Genomic DNA, 18452 nt, shown 5'->3' on the forward strand with positions numbered 1-18452 from the left:
TTACTATGAATCTTTCAGCTATGTATTCTGTTTCTCTTGATATTTGAAAGAGAATAGAGCTCTGAAATCAACAAGGAAATATTATATTTTTAAAAAGTAACTAAACTGTTTAACTTTGTAAGTAAATGACTGTGCTTTTATCTCTAATAATATGAAGTCTTGTGTGAAATTGTAGGTGAAATCAAAGGCCTCTCCATTAAGTGCCTGGTATACAGCAGGCCTCCTTAATAAGTTTCAGTGTCTAATCTATCTCACACCCTTTGGAACGGTTTAATAAGTAGTATAATTACATATAAGCATATTTAAACTCAGGAAACCCCCAAAATAATAGGATCAATATTCATTCTTTTGTGTCTGCCAAACTCTTTTGTGATTTTATTAATAGTTATATTTTGACAGGAAGAAATTTTTGCTTGTTTTTTCCAGACCGAAGAAGTACCTTGTCTCTCTGAAGGGCAGCTTGTGACTCTTCTGGAAGAGTGTATGCAGTTTCCAAGAACAATAAGCAATGTTACCATTCCAGAATTACAGGAATCTCTTTCTGATGGAATAAGTCCCTTTTGTTACACAACTCAAGACGCCACCCTGCTCTCCAGGTTTACTCTTTCCAAACTATTAGATGAAGCCTGTAGCGTGGGGATGTTATCAGCTCAGGAGGGGGCTGATATTGAAGATAAAAGTATATGTGAAAGTGCAGAGAGTGAAACCTGTGGTTACTATCTCGGTAAAGCATTGGCCATTAGTCATTTATCAAAGGATTCTGTGGCCCAAATAGAAGAAACTGATGACCTAGAAAGTTCACAGGAGATGGAGAATAAGAGTAATACTGAAGGTTACTTTATGTCAAGAGCACTCAGCGCAAAAAGATTGAAAAAACCCTCTTTCTTGGATGAACTATTTTATTGCATCAACATGAACAATGAACTAGCCACAGAGGCTGACATTCCCAGCATACCATTGCAGACCAGAGGAGGTGAGGCTCTTAACAACCATTTAGAATAGGCTTTTGATTAAGATGAACAAAAGAAGCAGGTTCTCACCAAAAATATTCACTAATGCAATACAATTACAGTGGTGGGGCAACAAAGTACTTTTAAAAAGCATAAAACCATGCCAAAAATAACACACACAAGTTGTTCTTCAAAATTCTTGCCCTGATGTAATTGCCCCCAAAATTAATAGTTTTATGAAATACTAGTAGCTGAAAGCCCATGTTGTCACATGGGTATCATTCATAAAGTCAAAATGGCTGAGAACTTAAAAATTGGATGGTAACAGATTACAAAACCCAGTGAGGATTCAACCTGATGATATTCTGAACAAAAAGAGCCCTCAATCATGCGTGTAGCTGTTTCTATTGCTTCAGAGTGACAATCCTGGCATCTTATTATATTGATAGTATTGATTGTGATTAATACTGTCAACTGGAAAATAATGCTAGATACACATGGAATATTTTTTTATAATAGTAAAACCTGTTTCTTTTCTTCATCTTGAACTTCCTTTCTTTTTCTGGAGAACATATATTCTCATAGTAGTTTCCATGTTAATTCACACGAGTCCCAGTATATATCTGTTGAGTTGTTTCTCTGATATGACAAGCTCCATACTTAAAATAAAATAAAATAAAATGATGTGATATAAATATAAGAAAAATTAATCAGAATTGCTTACAGCACTTCAACCCTGTATGCTGACAGCATGCACATAGTATAAAAGTATACTAAATATACATATTGGTATTCTACATATTGGTTTTAGTTGTTTACATTCAGTAAAGACAGACTTGTGCATATCACCCAGTGCACAGTTAAATAGATACTATATATTACTATAAAATTTTAGGTGTGTCCACATTTCTAATTTCTTTTACTGATGCAAAACATTTGTATTATGATATTTTAATAAAAATCCAAATTCAGATTTTTAGCCTAATCCCTGTGCAAGTCACCCCCTTTAAAAAAAAAAAAAAAGAATTGTGTTCTAATAAATCAGCTAGGCAATATCTATACATCATTGCTAGCTAGGCACATATCTGTTCATCATTGCTAGCTTAAAATTGCATCAGATTGGTAAAACACTGTTAATGTTACTGACTGTGATAAATTGAGATTGTTTGATTTTATTGTAATTTAACAAAATCCTCTTTAATATACTAAATTAGATCTCATCATTTACTAAGTATTGTCATGATATACCTAATCACTTCCAAATTTGGATTCAAGTATAACTTAGCAGAGCTCTGTCACACCTCCTTATTACAGTAGCATTTTTGAGCTCTGATTATAATGGCTTTGATTGCACATTATTCTGCTTCCCCCATTCTGTAAAAATGATGCCTCACATTATACTGTTATCACTCCACCTATCAGGAATAAGGAGGTAAGAAAGATTGTCAGTAACCGAGCCTGCAGAGGTAAGACCCTGCTTACTACACCCCAGTCTTATCTTACCACCTCATCCTGGAAGCATGGGGAAACAAGATCTGCAAGATCTTTCTCCCCTTTCCTTCTCAAAAGACATACGATAATGAGAGGTGTAAGGATGACAGAGAAGATATTAAAGAAGAATAAAACAGAGATGACGAGCCAGGAAGCAAATAGCCTTCTTTACAGAGTCATAAGAACAGAATTTTCAGACACATAGATGAACACGACTTGTTGGGGTGTCAGGGGGGCTCAGGGCTGGGGCTTGGGGTGCAAGGCAGTGCTTACTTGGGGGGGGAAGCTCTCCGGAAGGGGGACGGCAACTCCCTTCCCTCAGCTCCTAGCTCCATGTGCTGCCTCCGCCCGCAGGCACTACCCTCACAGTTCTCATTGGCCATGGTTCCCAGCCAATGGGAGCTGTAGAACTGGGGCTTGGGGTGGAACGGAGGCAGCATGTGGAACTGGGAGCTGGGGTCATCGCTTCCCAGGAGCTGGGTAGGGAGCCTGCCCAGCCCCACCAACCACCCCCGTGCTCATGGCATCCCTGGAGCGCTCCCCTCCCCAGTACCCACGGTGCCCTCCGGGACATCCCCCCCCGGCACCTGTGGTGCTCACAGGGCCACCCTTCCACGGTGCCCCCCGCCCCCAAGTTTTAGTCAAGGGTATATAGTAAAAGTCATGGACAGGTCACGGGCCGTGAATTTTTATTTACTGCCCGTGACCTGTCCAAGACTTTTACTAAAAATATCCATGATTAAAACATAGCTTTAATAATAATATAAGGGTCTCTGTGTCATGATAGTTCACTATGTCAGCACAACATTGTCTGGTGTATTTATCCTTTGTTTCATTAATTGTTGAATAATGTTCAGCTATATACACTTTAAAATATGTAAAGTTTAAATGCACATAGTTATTTACCAACCTGTTTTGTTTATCAAATACTTCAAAAGAAAGTAGGTAAGTAGCAGAGATTTTTCTGCCCAAACTTTTGTGGTTCAGTTTTTCATAATGAAAAGCCTCTTCACATTTACCTGCTGTCACATGAGTCTTTAACTCATCACATTAGGTTCTGGTCAGGTAATTGGAACAAGTGGATTTGGCTCATGAAAAGCTGATGATCTGTAGGGCAGAATGAAAGGAAGTATCAAGAAAGAACTCGGACATTTGTAATGTCAGTGTTCATAACTGAGCCATTTTCCAGTTCCCCATAAATTGAGGCCAATAGAGGGTATTTCAGATGTGCCATTCTGACATTAAAATGCATGTAGAACTTAAAAGTCAGAAATAAATGTGAGGTATTTTAATTTTTTTGTCAGTTTATTACTGATTATCTGGGATATAACACTAAAGAGAAGATCGCATTATTTATCCAAAGGATTAAAGTGATTCCTGCAATGACAAATCATGTGTAGCTATAACATTTGTTCATGGCCATGACTGGAAGTTCATAACCTTTATCAAGGTTGTGAAATTATTCAATATTATATTATACATGAGCCCAGTATTACTCCAATAGCTAGATGTGATAAATTATGTTGACTAATGTAGGAATTAGATCCTTGGAGACTCCAGTGGAGTCCAATCTCTGGCTAATAAAATTTTTTTCAAAGTTTCAACCCATATTTATTTAAACAGATTTCTGAATCCTTTATTCCTTAAGCTCCAGGGTTTTGTTTTTTTTATTATTATTTTTAAAAGAGACATCCCCATAGTTGCATCATGTTATGTATACATATTTAAACTATGCCTAATATAAGAACCACATTAAGGATAATTGTATGTTTTACTTTTTTGGAAATAGGAAACATAGTGAAAAATTCTACCAGACCACTTCACCGGTTAGCCACATAGCCCCAAATCCAAGGGAAGGTAAGGGTAAGACCTTAATGGTCATGGTTGTAGACAGTTCAGGCATGTTTACACATCCCAAGCTACTATGGGAATGGCTGATAGCTTTATTTCAGAGCCTCTGCAAGCCATCATGCAATTTCCCCAGTTCTTGCTCAGCTGAGGAGGAAGCCAGTCAATCTCTAGAAGCTATCATTGTCTTCTCTGATATCATCTCAAAACACCTCTGAAACAACATATGTGGCAGTTTTGTATGTGGGAGCTTGATGCTTCACTCTGTTGTTCTGGTGTTACTTCAGTGTGACTGTTTAAGTGAATGGAGTTATGCCAGTGTAAAGCTGGTGTAATAGAGCGAATACTCAGGCCTGGGATTTAGAATCATGGACTATTCTTTGGGACATTTGACTCCTGAGAATCTGAGTAGGTGACACAACTCAAGCTGGACCTTGCAGCTGGATTGAACTCCATCCAACAAAGCTATTTAAATCCAAGATTTGGTCCATTATGCATGAGTTATCCATTGACCTTTAAGATAGAAAAAATAGATTTATTGTGACTCATAAATATTTTTTTACTGAAGCACACTGTGCATATATAAATTTCAGTGAAAAAATCCTAATGTAGTAAGCCATATACTATATTGCTAAATACAGTATGACTATAATTCCTAGTATCATGGAAGTTTAGTACATGGTAATTATGCTTTTCTAAAAGATAGGGTCTTTGTGGAAGATACTTATTTAAAAACCCTTGACCATGTTTTGGACTCAGACAATTTAGAAAGTTAGTAGTGTTTTTACTTTTTCTTACAAGGCCAGGAGAACATGGGCATTGGCCTGTAGACCTTCTGGGAGAAGGTATGTGCATTGACCTTCAGTATTTACATTTGTTTAAAAAATCATTATTTGTACCTCTCAAGTGTTTCTACTGAAGGCTGTATTGCTTTGTCAGAGATAAGGTCTCTCTTATAAGATCTATTTTGGGATGTTTTCTGAGACTTTCTGAGCTCAGGAGGCAAGAAAGTCTGTTGTATCTTTGCTTATTTGGGAAGGGAAAAGTTTATCCAAGTTCTTAAAGATTGTCTTTTTTAGTTTTTGAATCACATCTTTTTTCTTTAAATTATTTATGAAAATATAGTCCTTTGGAGAATGGATGTACACTAGAGCATTGACATATATTCCTGTAGATTCACTTACTGAAGTAGATATTGTACAATATCCCTCAAACAGAATGAAAAACTCAGAAGTTGTTCATATTTTTTCATCCCTATTTAAATATATAGGGATTCTTGTCTGCTTTTGACCTGTTCCTTGGTATTTGCAGTGGACCTTCTTGTTTTGTCAGGCAAGTGAATCTTGCATGCTATATCTTACAGTATCAGCTCCCTTGAAGCAGGCAGAAATACAGACTGCAGCGTTCCAATACTTTTACAATAGCTTACTGTGATATTTTAGTGCTTACTCTGATATTTTAGAAGTACACCAGACCCTCGCTAGAACACGGAATTTGGGATCCATGCCAAGTACCACATTATAGCGGGGACCGCGTTAAAACGAAATTACTGTATACAGTAAATGTCACATCCATAAAGTATAGAAAAACCTGAGAAAATAAACTCCTACTTGAAGGAAACAATCAATGAGAAAAAAAGTGTTGCTTTATTAGAGATTTAAAGTAGAAATTACAATAAACTAATCTAGTTTTTCTTAAAGTCAGTGAGTTGCTTTTGCTTCTTGCTGCTGTGCTGCTTCCGCTTAGCAAACTGCAAAAGACTACGTAGTTGCATAATTTTTATAGGCTCAATGTCTTGCATCTCAAACCATCTCAAAGCAGTCTCTGAGCCGGCTACGGTCGCAGTTGACATTGGAACGACATCTACTTCATCTTCCGGTGAAGGCCAATTCTTCAGCTTCTTGAATATTGTTTGGTCGCACTGCCAGAAGAATTTGGTCATCCGTTAGACTTTCAGCAACGGGACAAAATTCTTCTGCTTCATCGTCGCCTCTTATCCAGGACTCGATATTTTGTGGCAGAACAGTTACCCCGAGCCCGGACAGTTGCTGGCACAGCTCCTGCATCCACTCCATGTCTGTTCTTCCAACTTCCTCCTCTGTAAATCTCTCAAAGTCGAAGTCCTGCTTTCTTCATTTTCTTCCAGGAGCAGGTGGCCAAACAATTCTCTCAGTCCCACCATCCAACAGCAGTTTATTGTTTCAGTGCATAATAAATTCTAGGAATCGCTGCCAATGTAAAAGAAGTCTTTTACGGTCAACTTCAGAAAATCGATGACAGACAACTCGCTTTCTATCATTTGTCATACCAAGTTCCGTTGATAGTGCTGCTTAAAAATGGCTATAACACCTTGATCAAGCATGAATAACTGCTGCTCTCCTGTCAACTGTGCTTGCACTCCTCATTCTGGTGAAGTACTAGAGTCGACAGAGCGCTCAGCGGTCGATTTATCACATCTATGCTCAAAAAAATTTTTACTATACAGTACTTAAATTTGGGATCCATGACTGCGACTGCGTTATATCCGAATTTGTATTATATCGATGTGCGTTCTAGCAAGGGTCTGGTGTACTCTGTGCTGAGGAATAATCAGTTACATGAATGTCAATTTATATCCCCCAAGAGTTAAGACATGGAGCATGTTTTGATCTGTACAATACAGAGAAAATCTTAAACTATATCGTAAATGCTTGAGGTCCTTCACTATCTGGAAAAAAAACAGTAAAACAGAATGTCCTCTCATAGAGAAATGTTTCTGATAAAATTCTGCCCCCCCCAGATGCAGGCAGAAAGCTTGGAGTTACACTTGATCAACCAAGAGTAGAATTTGGCCTTTTGTTATAAGGTTATTTTATTAATCCCTTTCAATTTAGAAGGCAATATAGATGCATAGACATTTTATTAAAATTTGGTAGCAAATTCCCTGCAGGAATTTGAGGTGTCATCATTTACTTAGCTTTCAGACAGAAATATTGAACCTTGTTTCACCTCACTGTCTCTCATGATCAAAAAAAAGTTAATGAAGATGTTTAACATCAAGAGATACTGTAACTTCCCACATCACTTAGTTCCTTAAAAAACATAATTTCATTGTAAGAAGAATGAAGAATCCTAGCAAGATTTACACATTTAGTACTATTAAAAAGAATCCAGTTAACAGACTTGCAGATAATGGTCAGATCTTAATACTCAAGCATCCATTGCCATTTATGGCACAAAATCAAGAATGTATTATTGCACTTTTTTGGTGAGTGCATAGAGTATCAGGTAAGGCAAGAAAACAGGCAAGTAACTGGAACTGGCAAGATTTGACTTCTTTATGCATAGACCCCCTGCTGCTAGAATTGATGAAAAGAAGAATGTTGTCTGCAGGAAAGTTCAAGATTAACTAAATGGGCCAAATTCTGCTTACTCAGAATTTACACAGTCACATGAGAAACTGTCAGGAATTCGGGCCTGCAGCAGAGCTAGTCTCCAGGCAGCCTCATCCAGACATCTGATCTGTAGCAGGCTGCCTGATTGGTCACGCTACCTGATTTGCTGCAGGGGGCAGCAGGCTGGCTCTTGGGACAGCAGCAGCTTATTGGCTTCTCAGTGCTCATGCCCACAACTGTGTCTGTGTTACTTTGTTCTTGCTGCTTCTGCCTTGCACCCAGCCTTTCCTCTGTCCTGTCCCTGCCTTAAATCTCTTCTTGCTTGCTACCCTTCTTGCTCCAGTTCCTGAGCTCCGGTTTGACCCTTAGCTCTGATTCCGGCTCTGATCTTAGTCCTTGATTCCTGATGCCTGCTCCCACCACTAGGCTAGACCGCCCTCATCCTGGTCAGTTGATAGTAACTCCATTAAAGTCAATGTTTCAGGGAAATGGTGTTCTGGGAGGTGGAGTGTTTGCTAGGATCATGTGATCAAAAACACTGACTTTTTCTAAATAAATACACAGGTACCTTCATAACTGCATTAAAAAGAAAACACCTAACACTGATTAGTCACATAATACCAGACTTATTTCTCTTTATATTATTAATCTTTTGCAGAGAGAGTGTGCATCATTAAATAATGTGAGCTTTTTATACCATAAATCTTCTAATACAAATTATTAAAATACATCTGTGACCAGCTATCTTGTTCAAACTCTTTATACTGATTATCTTCTGGATGCCTGTTTCTTGAGATTGCTTTTCACCTGGAAAAAGCTGTCATTGGAAGTCTACAGCCTAACCTTCTATTTTCCTCTTTGAAATTTCAGACCTCTATCTAGCTCATGAGCTTGAACATCTGTGGTGGTTTAAGTTAAGTAGTGGATAATGTTACACTTCCAAATAATTCAGAAATATAAAGCTAGTTGTTTGTTTCCAAAACAGCATCAGTTTTAATTTCAAATACATCATAACATGGAGGTCTATGATGCAAAATTACTTTCAGAGCTAAAAAAGCACTTACCTTAAGAGAACAGTGATTACAGTTATCATTGAGAGGTAGGTGAAGTCTCTACTTCCCCTAAAGAACTGGTAAAGGCAGACAGTCAAATACCCTTGGGATGCCTATTGGGATAAACAGAATCCAAACGTATCCACAGGTGCAGGCAAGTTGGTATTTCTCAATTTTGAGAGTCCAGTCAGTAGAAGTGCATGAGTGACTGCTCTTATTCCCAGCTTTCTTTGGGCTTGTTAGTGTTCAGGAAGATTGTGTATCATAATCAGTTACTACTTTTTTTATTTTTACTTGTGAATATTATTGGCCTTCATGTATGATTCATGTATGATTTCTTCTTTTGTGCAGATGATCTGAAGATTGAAGATGTGACAGCAGAGTAATATACATACTCCAACTTACAGTCATTTTAATAAAACATTGGTAAACTACACTTCAGTGTTTTTCATTAATACATGATCATTTCAGACTCTGAATACAGTGAAATCATCATGCATATATACACTGCATACCATAATTGTTACTGTGAAATAGTTTCTTCTTACAGAGACAGTTATTGTCACACATTGCAGTTTGAGTTTTAAAGGAAAAATATTCCACTTAATTGAATTTCTGGTGAATATTTTACATAATATTGTTCTGTGTTTTACCAGCAATGTACATTTTTTCAACATACAGTAGTAGATATAATCACAAAGTTGCATTGAATTCGGTAAAATTGAATATGAACTTTGTAAAAATGTGACATGTCAATTCTAATCTATTTTTTTTCCTTTTTTTGCATACACTTTACTGTTTTGAAGAAAAATGGCTAAAATCTGACCGCAGCTATTCCTGCCTGCAGTGAAGTTGTCTGTGGAACGGATTGAATTCTGTAAAGAGTGGTGAGCATTCTGTCCCTGATTCAGCAAAGTGCATAATCGTTTGCTTATTTTTAAACCAACAATAATTGACATCAGCATGACTACTTGTATTCATATAGTTAAGTATGTGCATAAATACTTTGCTGGATTAGAGCTACAGTGCTCATCTTTTGCAGGATTAAGTAATAGGTGAAGATAAGAATTTAATCATATGGCTACCCTTAGGTTCTAGTTGAGGTACATAACTAATTTGCACAGAGACAGTGAGTCAGTCTCGGTAGTCCTTTCTTAGGATCTGCTTCTTAGTTGCACTAAAGCGCCTTTACACCAGTTTGACAGTATAGAGAAGCCTAATAGTGTAACTGAAAGTCAGATCCACAGTTCTTAACGGGAGTTTTGTCTGGATAAGAACTGAAGATGGAATTTAGAAGTTGGATATAACAGAAGGTATGCAGGACCTGGAATGATAATATCGGAATCTGAAACCTTCTGGTAATGTCTAGCAGAAGGGGGGGAAACAGCAGCTGTTTTATGTTTGAGATAACAGTATTAAAAATTTACTTTGTCCCCACTCCCTCCCTTGCTACTCTGTCTCTTGAATATTTGCTTTCTTAAAGAGGCAATCTTCTTTTCATCTTGTGCACTATTATGTGAGAATAAAATAACTTTTTTCAGTGCTTTTTTTTAAAGATTCTGAGGGAAAAAAATAGTCGTGCTAACAAAGATAATTTGGTAGTTTCATCAAAGAAATCTATTAATTTAATGTGACCTCCACATATATCACATTGACAAGTTTTCAGTTAACACAAGCTAAAAGCATAAATTTTTTTTCTTAGATTTCATACTGTCTATCCACCATTCATTGAGAAGAAACTTCTGGTTGTACTGATACAAAGTCAGTAATGGCAAAGGTCAGACATGAGCTAATCTGAACTCAAAGTAATAAACATATTCAGACAAAGTCTAATCTGTGATATCAGTGTAAATGCAAGTGGAGTTACTCCACTGATGTACTTGGGATTTACATGGATTTAACAGATCAGAAACTAGCTCAGTGTGTTTTACCTTATGAATTTAGATAACTGATGCATTATATTTGCCATAATCAAGTGCTACTTGTCCCATTGGTAGTTTAGTGAATGCTGTGCTCAGGAACCAGATCCAAACTCCTCCAGATCAAGGCCACCACATTGTATGCGTGATTTATATATTATGTCAGAAAATGAAAGCCTAACAGTGAAGTTATCATGGGGACTAGCAGCTTGGGAACTTTTTTGTAGAGCATAAAATATTAAATCAAAATATTATCTCATACATACAAAATATTTGTGAGGTAATACAAAGAATAGATAAATATACAATTCTAGTGGGTGGCCTCACCCATGGAGCATCCCCTAACAGCCCAGTGCAGTGCCACCATTGTATCTCTGCCTCAGTCTCCCCAAGTGAAAGTTTTAATAAATCAAGTGGGGCTTGTATATTGAATAGTGTCCATTCAGGGGTCTAGTTTTTTTTAACTCCAAAGGAAGAACATCATATAAATAGGCCTGCCTCTCAGCTTCTCTGGCACAAATGGGGCTATGTTCCAAACTATCCTTTATACTTTTCCTCTTTAATGCAGCAGTTTCCCACAGCTCTCTTCCCTGGAGCTGGGCTGTGGTTCAGGCCAGCTTCAGGGCTTTAGCCAGCTTCTCCTCAGCTGGGCCCTTTCACAGGCACCTGCCCTGTTGTGAAGAAGGGGGCAGCATTTATGCTGACCCCTTCTCCTAGCTCGTTCCTTATTGGCTGGGACCCCTTTCCTTTCTCTCCATATCTTCTGAAGGGGCAGACTGTCTGTCGCATCAATATAACTGCAATCTTTATTAAAGTCATAACTATATGTAAAATGTGTATAAGATGTAACAATAAATTCAGACCCACGATGTTGCCAGTTTCTATGATCAAATATAGGTAAAAGTCTCAGAATCTTCTGTCTTCTTGTATCCATTTTACTGGCCCTACTTTCTTCTATTTTTCCTAATCTCTATGGGTGAGTTTCTTTGTTGCAACTCCAAGAGATACAGAACAGAACTCACAGTGCATGGTGAGGGGCTGTAGCAATTTTAAGCCACCTTTATGCCCTCCTGATCCTGGGCTGCTCTGGGGGTTGGAGAGGAACGTGGGGCCTGTTTAAGGTATGGCAGTGGGCTGCAGAATCTGCTCAGTGCTCTGTGATACAGCCCCTCCACCACATAATTTCCTGCTCCCAGCCCTGGCCTCAGCATAATGCCTGCCCTGGGGGATTCCATTTAGGGCCCCTTCTTGCTATCCTGGCCATTTTATGTGGTTTAAAGGGACCAGAGCAGTGGTGAGGATCTCTTCTATCTCATCTATCTCATGTATTACAAAAGTATGTTCTGTGAGCACTTGATCTGACTCTCATTGAAGTTTGTGGAAAGGCTCCCATTGACTTCAGTAGGACTTGGATCAGGATCTAAGTGTCTAATTTAAAAAGTGTATAAAGAGTTGATTTACTGGCTCTTTCAGTAGCCATTTATGTTACCTCATTTTAAGTTAAAGGTGGGTGGAATTCAATATTGTATTGCTGGTAATTTTTTTATTTTAGAATTGTAGACTTTATTTCAAATTCTGAGTGCACTAGTAGTTCATGGTGTTGCCTCTGGCCCTTTTCTCAAAAATGCGTTTCCCTTCCATTTGTCGTATGGCTCTCTTCTTTCCATACTTGAATAAAAATACCATTATTAGGCTTTATCCACCTCTCTGTCTTCCTTACCTTCCCCCTCCCCCATCCTTTAAGTATGGAGTTTGCTGAACCACCTCCAGCTCCTGTTGCTTCTAACAGGGAATTATGAGATGAAAAAATCAAGAAGAAAAAAAGTGTGTGTGTGGGAAAATCCATCAACTCTGGCAGAGAAAGAGACAAGAAGCCTCCTCTCAGTGTTGTTTCCATGTTGCCAGCTTCCCAGGCATACAGCTGTAGTGTGCAGCCTCTCCTGCAGATCTCACTGTTCATCCTATTGCTACAGCCAACTCCAGTTTGTGTAATTAAGGCATGTGCACCTCTGCAGTTGGCTCCTTGCCTGCAGTCTTGCTGCCATGTGCTCAGCTGCTTTTGCTACATCCTGTTCCAGCAGGTTTAGACCTGCTTCTCTCCAAAACCCTTACACTGATTTCTCTCAGCTAATTTTCTTTGTGCAGGGAACACCAAGTTCCCTGGTGCCGCTCCTTCTCCTTTTTCCTGGCCCACCCTTCATGAATATCGAGTGGATTCTATAACTGTGTTGATTTTATTCCCGGGGAGCTCACCCACACTATTTCCCATTTGAATGCAGCTAAAAGAATTACAAAATACATGTGATGCTTCAATTCAGTTGGACAGCTGCATTCCACAACTGCCTAATGCCCCTCCTTCTCTTCATACTCCAATCCTCTTCCTAATGCACATGTGACTAAGGCCCCAATTCAGAAAAACACTTAATTACTCGCTCAACTTTCAGCACGAGTAACCCCATTGAATTCAAACTGTTCTTAAATGTTTTTCTGGATCAGGGCCTAAGGTAGCAGGTCCAGTTGAAGGATCCAGTTGCAGTGATGAAGATTCCCCTCAGATGAAGGTTTAAGTTCAGATGCGAAACCAGATGGATAATCTGATGGAAGGACCCTTCTAAGGGCTTGTCTACACAAGGACACTCATGAAAGGTAAAATTAATCAACTAAGGGTTTGAAGTTAAAGCTCCTAAATTAAAGTGCCTTAAATCTTATGTGGATGTTCTCATTTAGAAGTGGCCTCTACTTGCTTTACTTATGAATGAGAGCATCCACACAGGGGTTTAACATGCTTTAACTCTTGTGCGTTGACTTCACACCTTTAGTTGATTTGCTGTAACATTTAAGAATGTCCCCACATTAGACAAGGCCAAAGATAGCTACAACAACTGACATCAACACTTGTAAAATACTCAACTCTTTAGTTCTGGAACCTGAACCTTGGATGTACATGGCACAAATGCCTCCAATCAAGGTGAAGTTTCACATAAAGTGATTGTAGTTGAGAATTCTCAGACTGACTTTCAAATCATTCTTTTGCAGATCAGAGTGCAAGTTGTGCAGAGTCTCATGAACAACATGATTGCTATTTCTCTATCTTAAGGTTTTTATATTAGCCCCTATCACTCTAGTACTTGAGTATTTCCCAGGTTAACTCAGTTGGCATAGCATGGTCCCTAATGGACCTCCTGGTATCTTCAGCTCTTCATTGGTTATTGTTCTTTTTTATATTTGGAAGTGATGATTGTTGTAAGGATCATTCTGGTTCTGGTACAAAAGCTTTATCAAAGGTCTTGCAGTGTGTCCTAAAAATAGTCAGACTCTGGATTAGTCTAATCGTCTTCCACAACTGGATTTCCTTGCTGAAATTGCCTTACCTCCAGCTGTCAAGGACTTCGTTGTGGGCAGATGGGGAACACATCTGTCTTGCAGTTCCTAGATGAAGATGCAATCTTTGATAAAAGAAAAGGAGTACTTGTGGCACCTTAGAGACTAACAAATTTATTAGAGCATAAGCTTTCGTGAGCTACAGCTCACTTCATCGGATGCATTTGGTGGAAAAAACAGAGGAGAGATTTATATATACACACACACAGAGAACATGAAACAACGGGTTTATCATACACACTGTAAGGAGAGTGATCACTTAAGATAAGCCATCACCCACAGCAGGGGGGGGAAAGGAGGAAAACCTTCCATGGTGACAAGCAAGGTAGGCTAATTTCAGCAGTTAACAAGAATATCAGAGGAACAGTGGGGGGTGGGGTGGGGGGGGAGAAATACCATGGGGAAATAGTTTTACTTTGTGTAATGACTCATCCATTCCCAGTCTCTATTCAAGCCTAAGTTAATTGTATCCAGTTTGCAAATTAATTCCAATTCAGCAGTCTCTCATTGGAGTCTGTTTTTGAAGCTTTTTGTTGAAGTATAGCCACTCTTAGGTCTGTGATCGAGTGACCAGAGAGATTGAAGTGTTCTCCAACTGGTTTTTGAATGTTATAATTCTTGACGTCTGATTTGTGTCCATTCATTCTTTTACGTAGAGACTGTCCAGTTTGGCCAATGTACATGGCAGAGGGGCATTGCTGGCACATGATGGCATATATCACATTGGTAGATGCGCAGGTGAACGAGCCTCTGATAGTGTGGCTGATGTGATTAGGCCCTATGATGGTATCCCCTGAATAGATATGTGGACAGAGTTGGCAACGGGCTTTGTTGCAAGGATAGGTTCCTGGGTTAGTGGTTCTGTTGTGTGGTGTGTGGTTGCTGGTGAGTATTTGCTTCAGATTGGGGGGCTGTCTGTAAGCAAGGACTGGTCTATCTCCCAAGATCTGAGAGAGCGATGGCTCGTCCTTCAGGATAGGTTGTAGATCCTTGATGATGCGTTGGAGAGGTTTTAGTTGGGGGCTGAAGGTGATGGCTAGTGGCGTTCTGTTGTTTTCTTTGTTGGGCCTGTCCTGTAGTAGGTGACTTCTGGGTACTCTTCTGGCTCTGTCAGTCTGTTTCTTCACTTCAGCAGGTGGGTATTGTAGTTGTAGGAATGCATGATAGAGATCTTGTAGGTGTTTGTCTCTGTCTGAGGGGTTGGAGCAAATGCGGTTATATCGTAGCGCTTGGCTGTAGACAATGGATCGAGTGGTATGATCTGGATGAAAGCTAGAGGCATGTAGGTAGGAATAGCGGTCAGTAGGTTTCCGATATAGGGTGGTGTTTATGTGACCATCGCTTATTAGCACCGTAGTGTCCAGGAAGTGGATCTCTTGTGTGGACTGGTCCAGGCTGAGGTTGATGGTGGGATGGAAATTGTTGAAATCATGGTGGAATTCCTCAAGAGCTTCTTTTCCATGGGTCCAGATGATGAAGATGTCATCAATGTAGCGCAAGTAGAGTAGGGGCATTAGGGGACGAGAGCTGAGGAAGCGTTGTTCTAAGTCAGCCATAAAAATGTTGGCATACTGTGGGGCCATGCGGGTACCCATCGCAGTGCCGCTGATTTGAAGGTATACATTGTCACCAAATGTGAAATAGTTATGGGTCAGGACAAAGTCACAAAGTTCTGCCACCAGGTTAGCCGTGACAGTATCGGGGATACTGTTCCTGACGGCTTGTAGTCCATCTTTGTGTGGAATGTTGGTGTAGAGGGCTTCTACATCCATAGTGGCTAGGATGGTGTTTTTAGGAAGATCCGCATTCCTACAACTACAATACCCACCTGCTGAAGTGAAGAAACAGATTGACAGAGCCAGAAGAGTACCCAGAAGTCACCTACTACAGGACAGGCCCAACAAAGAAAACAACAGAACGCCACTAGCCATCACCTTCAGCCCCCAACTAAAACCTCTCCAACGCATCATCAAGGATCTACAACCTATCCTGAAGGACGAGCCATCGCTCTCTCAGATCTTGGGAGATAGACCAGTCCTTGCTTACAGACAGCCCCCCAATCTGAAGCAAATACTCACCAGCAACCACACACCACACAACAGAACCACTAACCCAGGAACCTATCCTTGCAACAAAGCCCGTTGCCAACTCTGTCCACATATCTATTCAGGGGATACCATCATAGGGCCTAATCACATCAGCCACACTATCAGAGGCTCGTTCACCTGCGCATCTACCAATGTGATATATGCCATCATGTGCCAGCAATGCCCCTCTGCCATGTACATTGGCCAAACTGGACAGTCTCTACGTAAAAGAATGAATGGACACAAATCAGACGTCAAGAATTATAACATTCAAAAACCAGTTGGAGAACACTTCAATCTCTCTGGTCACTCGATCACAGACCTAAGAGTGGCTATACTTCAACAAAAAAGCTTCAAAAACAGACTCCAACGAGAGACTGCTGAATTGGAATTAATTTGCAAACTGGATACAATTAACTTAGGCTTGAATAGAGACTGGGAATGGATGAGTCATTACACAAAGTAAAACTATTTCCCCATGGTATTTCTCCCCCCCCACCCCACCCCCCACTGTTCCTCTGATATTCTTGTTAACTGCTGAAATTAGCCTACCTTGCTTGTCACCATGGAAGGTTTTCCTCCTTTCCCCCCCCTGCTGTGGGTGATGGCTTATCTTAAGTGATCACTCTCCTTACAGTGTGTATGATAAACCCATTGTTTCATGTTCTCTGTGTGTGTGTATATAAATCTCTCCTCTGTTTTTTCCACCAAATGCATCCGATGAAGTGAGCTGTAGCTCACGAAAGCTTATGCTCTAATAAATTTGTTAGTCTCTAAGGTGCCACAAGTACTCCTTTTCTTTTTGCGAATACAGACTAACACGGCTGCTACTCTAAAAGCAATCTTTGATGTAGCTGAGACCTGATCCTTAAATAAGATCAAGGCAAAGCCTTTGGACCTGCAACAGAAGTAGTTTAGAAGACAGTGGAGGTAGAGGACAGTGATGCGATAACCCTAGAAGAAGTGGGCAGCTGCATTCTGCACAAACTGAAGCCTTTGAATTTTCTTTCACATTCAACTTCAGAGACAATGAATTACATTAATCCAGTCTGGAGATGAAAAATACATGGATGACTGTGGCCAGGCCCTTCTCTAGGAAGAATTCAGCTCACTTATAGCTGTATTGACTCTGCCATTCTAATGGGAGAAAAAAGTAGTAAGCAGATATGACTCTCAATACTCAGGGAGCAGATCCGATGAAGTGAGCTGTAGCTCACGAAAGCTTATGCTCTAATAAATTTGTTAGTCTCTAAGGTGCCACAAGTACTCCTTTTCTTTTTGCGAATACAGACTAACACAGCTGCTACTCTGAAACTTTTCACAGAAGAATCACTTTATTTTCTGTTCCCCTTTATACAGTATATATTGTCTGAGATTTACATTTCTCAAAAGTACATGCTTCTATACATTATTTCATACACCTAATATTTTGGAGGTGTGTTTGATAGAATTTCAGGACATTTTACAAGTGGAAAGCAATAAATGTATTTACAAACTCCAGGAATGTTCCTATTTCAGTTGGTATGTCAGAATGTTCAGTCTCTGGCAACATGATGATGATGATGATGATGAATAAAAAATGATGATGATATGTAAAATATGCATAAGATGTGTAAAATGTGTATAAGCATGATGATGAAGAATAAAGAAGAGTTGTACAGTTACATTTTAAAATGAAGACACCTCGGTTTTGACTAAAAATTGGTACTTGTAAAACCCGCATGTGCATGTCAGGTATCTGAACACAAATCTGATACTTATGCTCACCGTTACTCAGGTTGCATATATAGCAGGCTCTCACTTTTTTGCATGCTCAGTTGAGAAAATGTTGCCCTAATATATATACTTTAAAGTTTTGAACTGTAATTTAGTGTACATTTGTAAATGTCTTTTCATTTTATTTTGAGTCACTTAGCAACAAATGTCCACAAGTACTGGGCAGTTGATATCCCACACTTCTTTGGATAAAAGGATTACTGTAAGCAGATTTCACTGATATTTACAAATCTACTCAGCTCAATTTATTCCGAAAGATTTGCATCCTAATCTATGTACTATGGCATAAATATAATCAGAGCAGCTCTGACAAGTCTGGGTTGTTCAGTGATATTTTCTGTGTATGTATGATATTCATGGTGAGCTATGAATTAGCTGCAGGCCTTTAATGGTCCTCCTACGTACACATGGAATTTCTATAATTTAATTATTTTTAAGAAATAGCATTAAAAAGCTAATGTACTAGTAAAAAGCTTAATGTACTATCTGTAACCGCTACATATAATTTGATTAAGAGGGTTATTGAGAAGAACCTTGTATTAGAAAACAAAGCTCCCGGTTCTTTGTGTGCTTG

General features: G+C 39.3%; 1 protein-coding gene across 5 annotated transcripts in view; it reads left to right on the forward strand.

Annotated features, from left to right (window-relative positions):
• FSIP1 (fibrous sheath interacting protein 1) overlaps positions 1-14167 on the forward strand; it is a 186427-nt gene extending 172260 nt beyond the window's left edge. For all 5 annotated transcript variants that reach the window (XM_043517511.1, XM_043517510.1, XM_038407140.2 and 2 more), the window contains 2 exons: positions 427-973; positions 9067-14167. In XM_043517511.1, coding sequence (XP_043373446.1) covers positions 427-973; positions 9067-9101 — 582 coding nt within the window. In that variant the 3' untranslated portion in view covers positions 9102-14167. The remainder of the gene's footprint in view (positions 1-426; positions 974-9066) is intronic.
• The last annotated feature ends 4285 nt before the right edge of the window (positions 14168-18452 follow it).

This window comes from Dermochelys coriacea, chromosome 6, assembly GCF_009764565.3.
Source record: "Dermochelys coriacea isolate rDerCor1 chromosome 6, rDerCor1.pri.v4, whole genome shotgun sequence".
Lineage (NCBI taxonomy): Eukaryota > Metazoa > Chordata > Testudines > Dermochelyidae > Dermochelys > Dermochelys coriacea.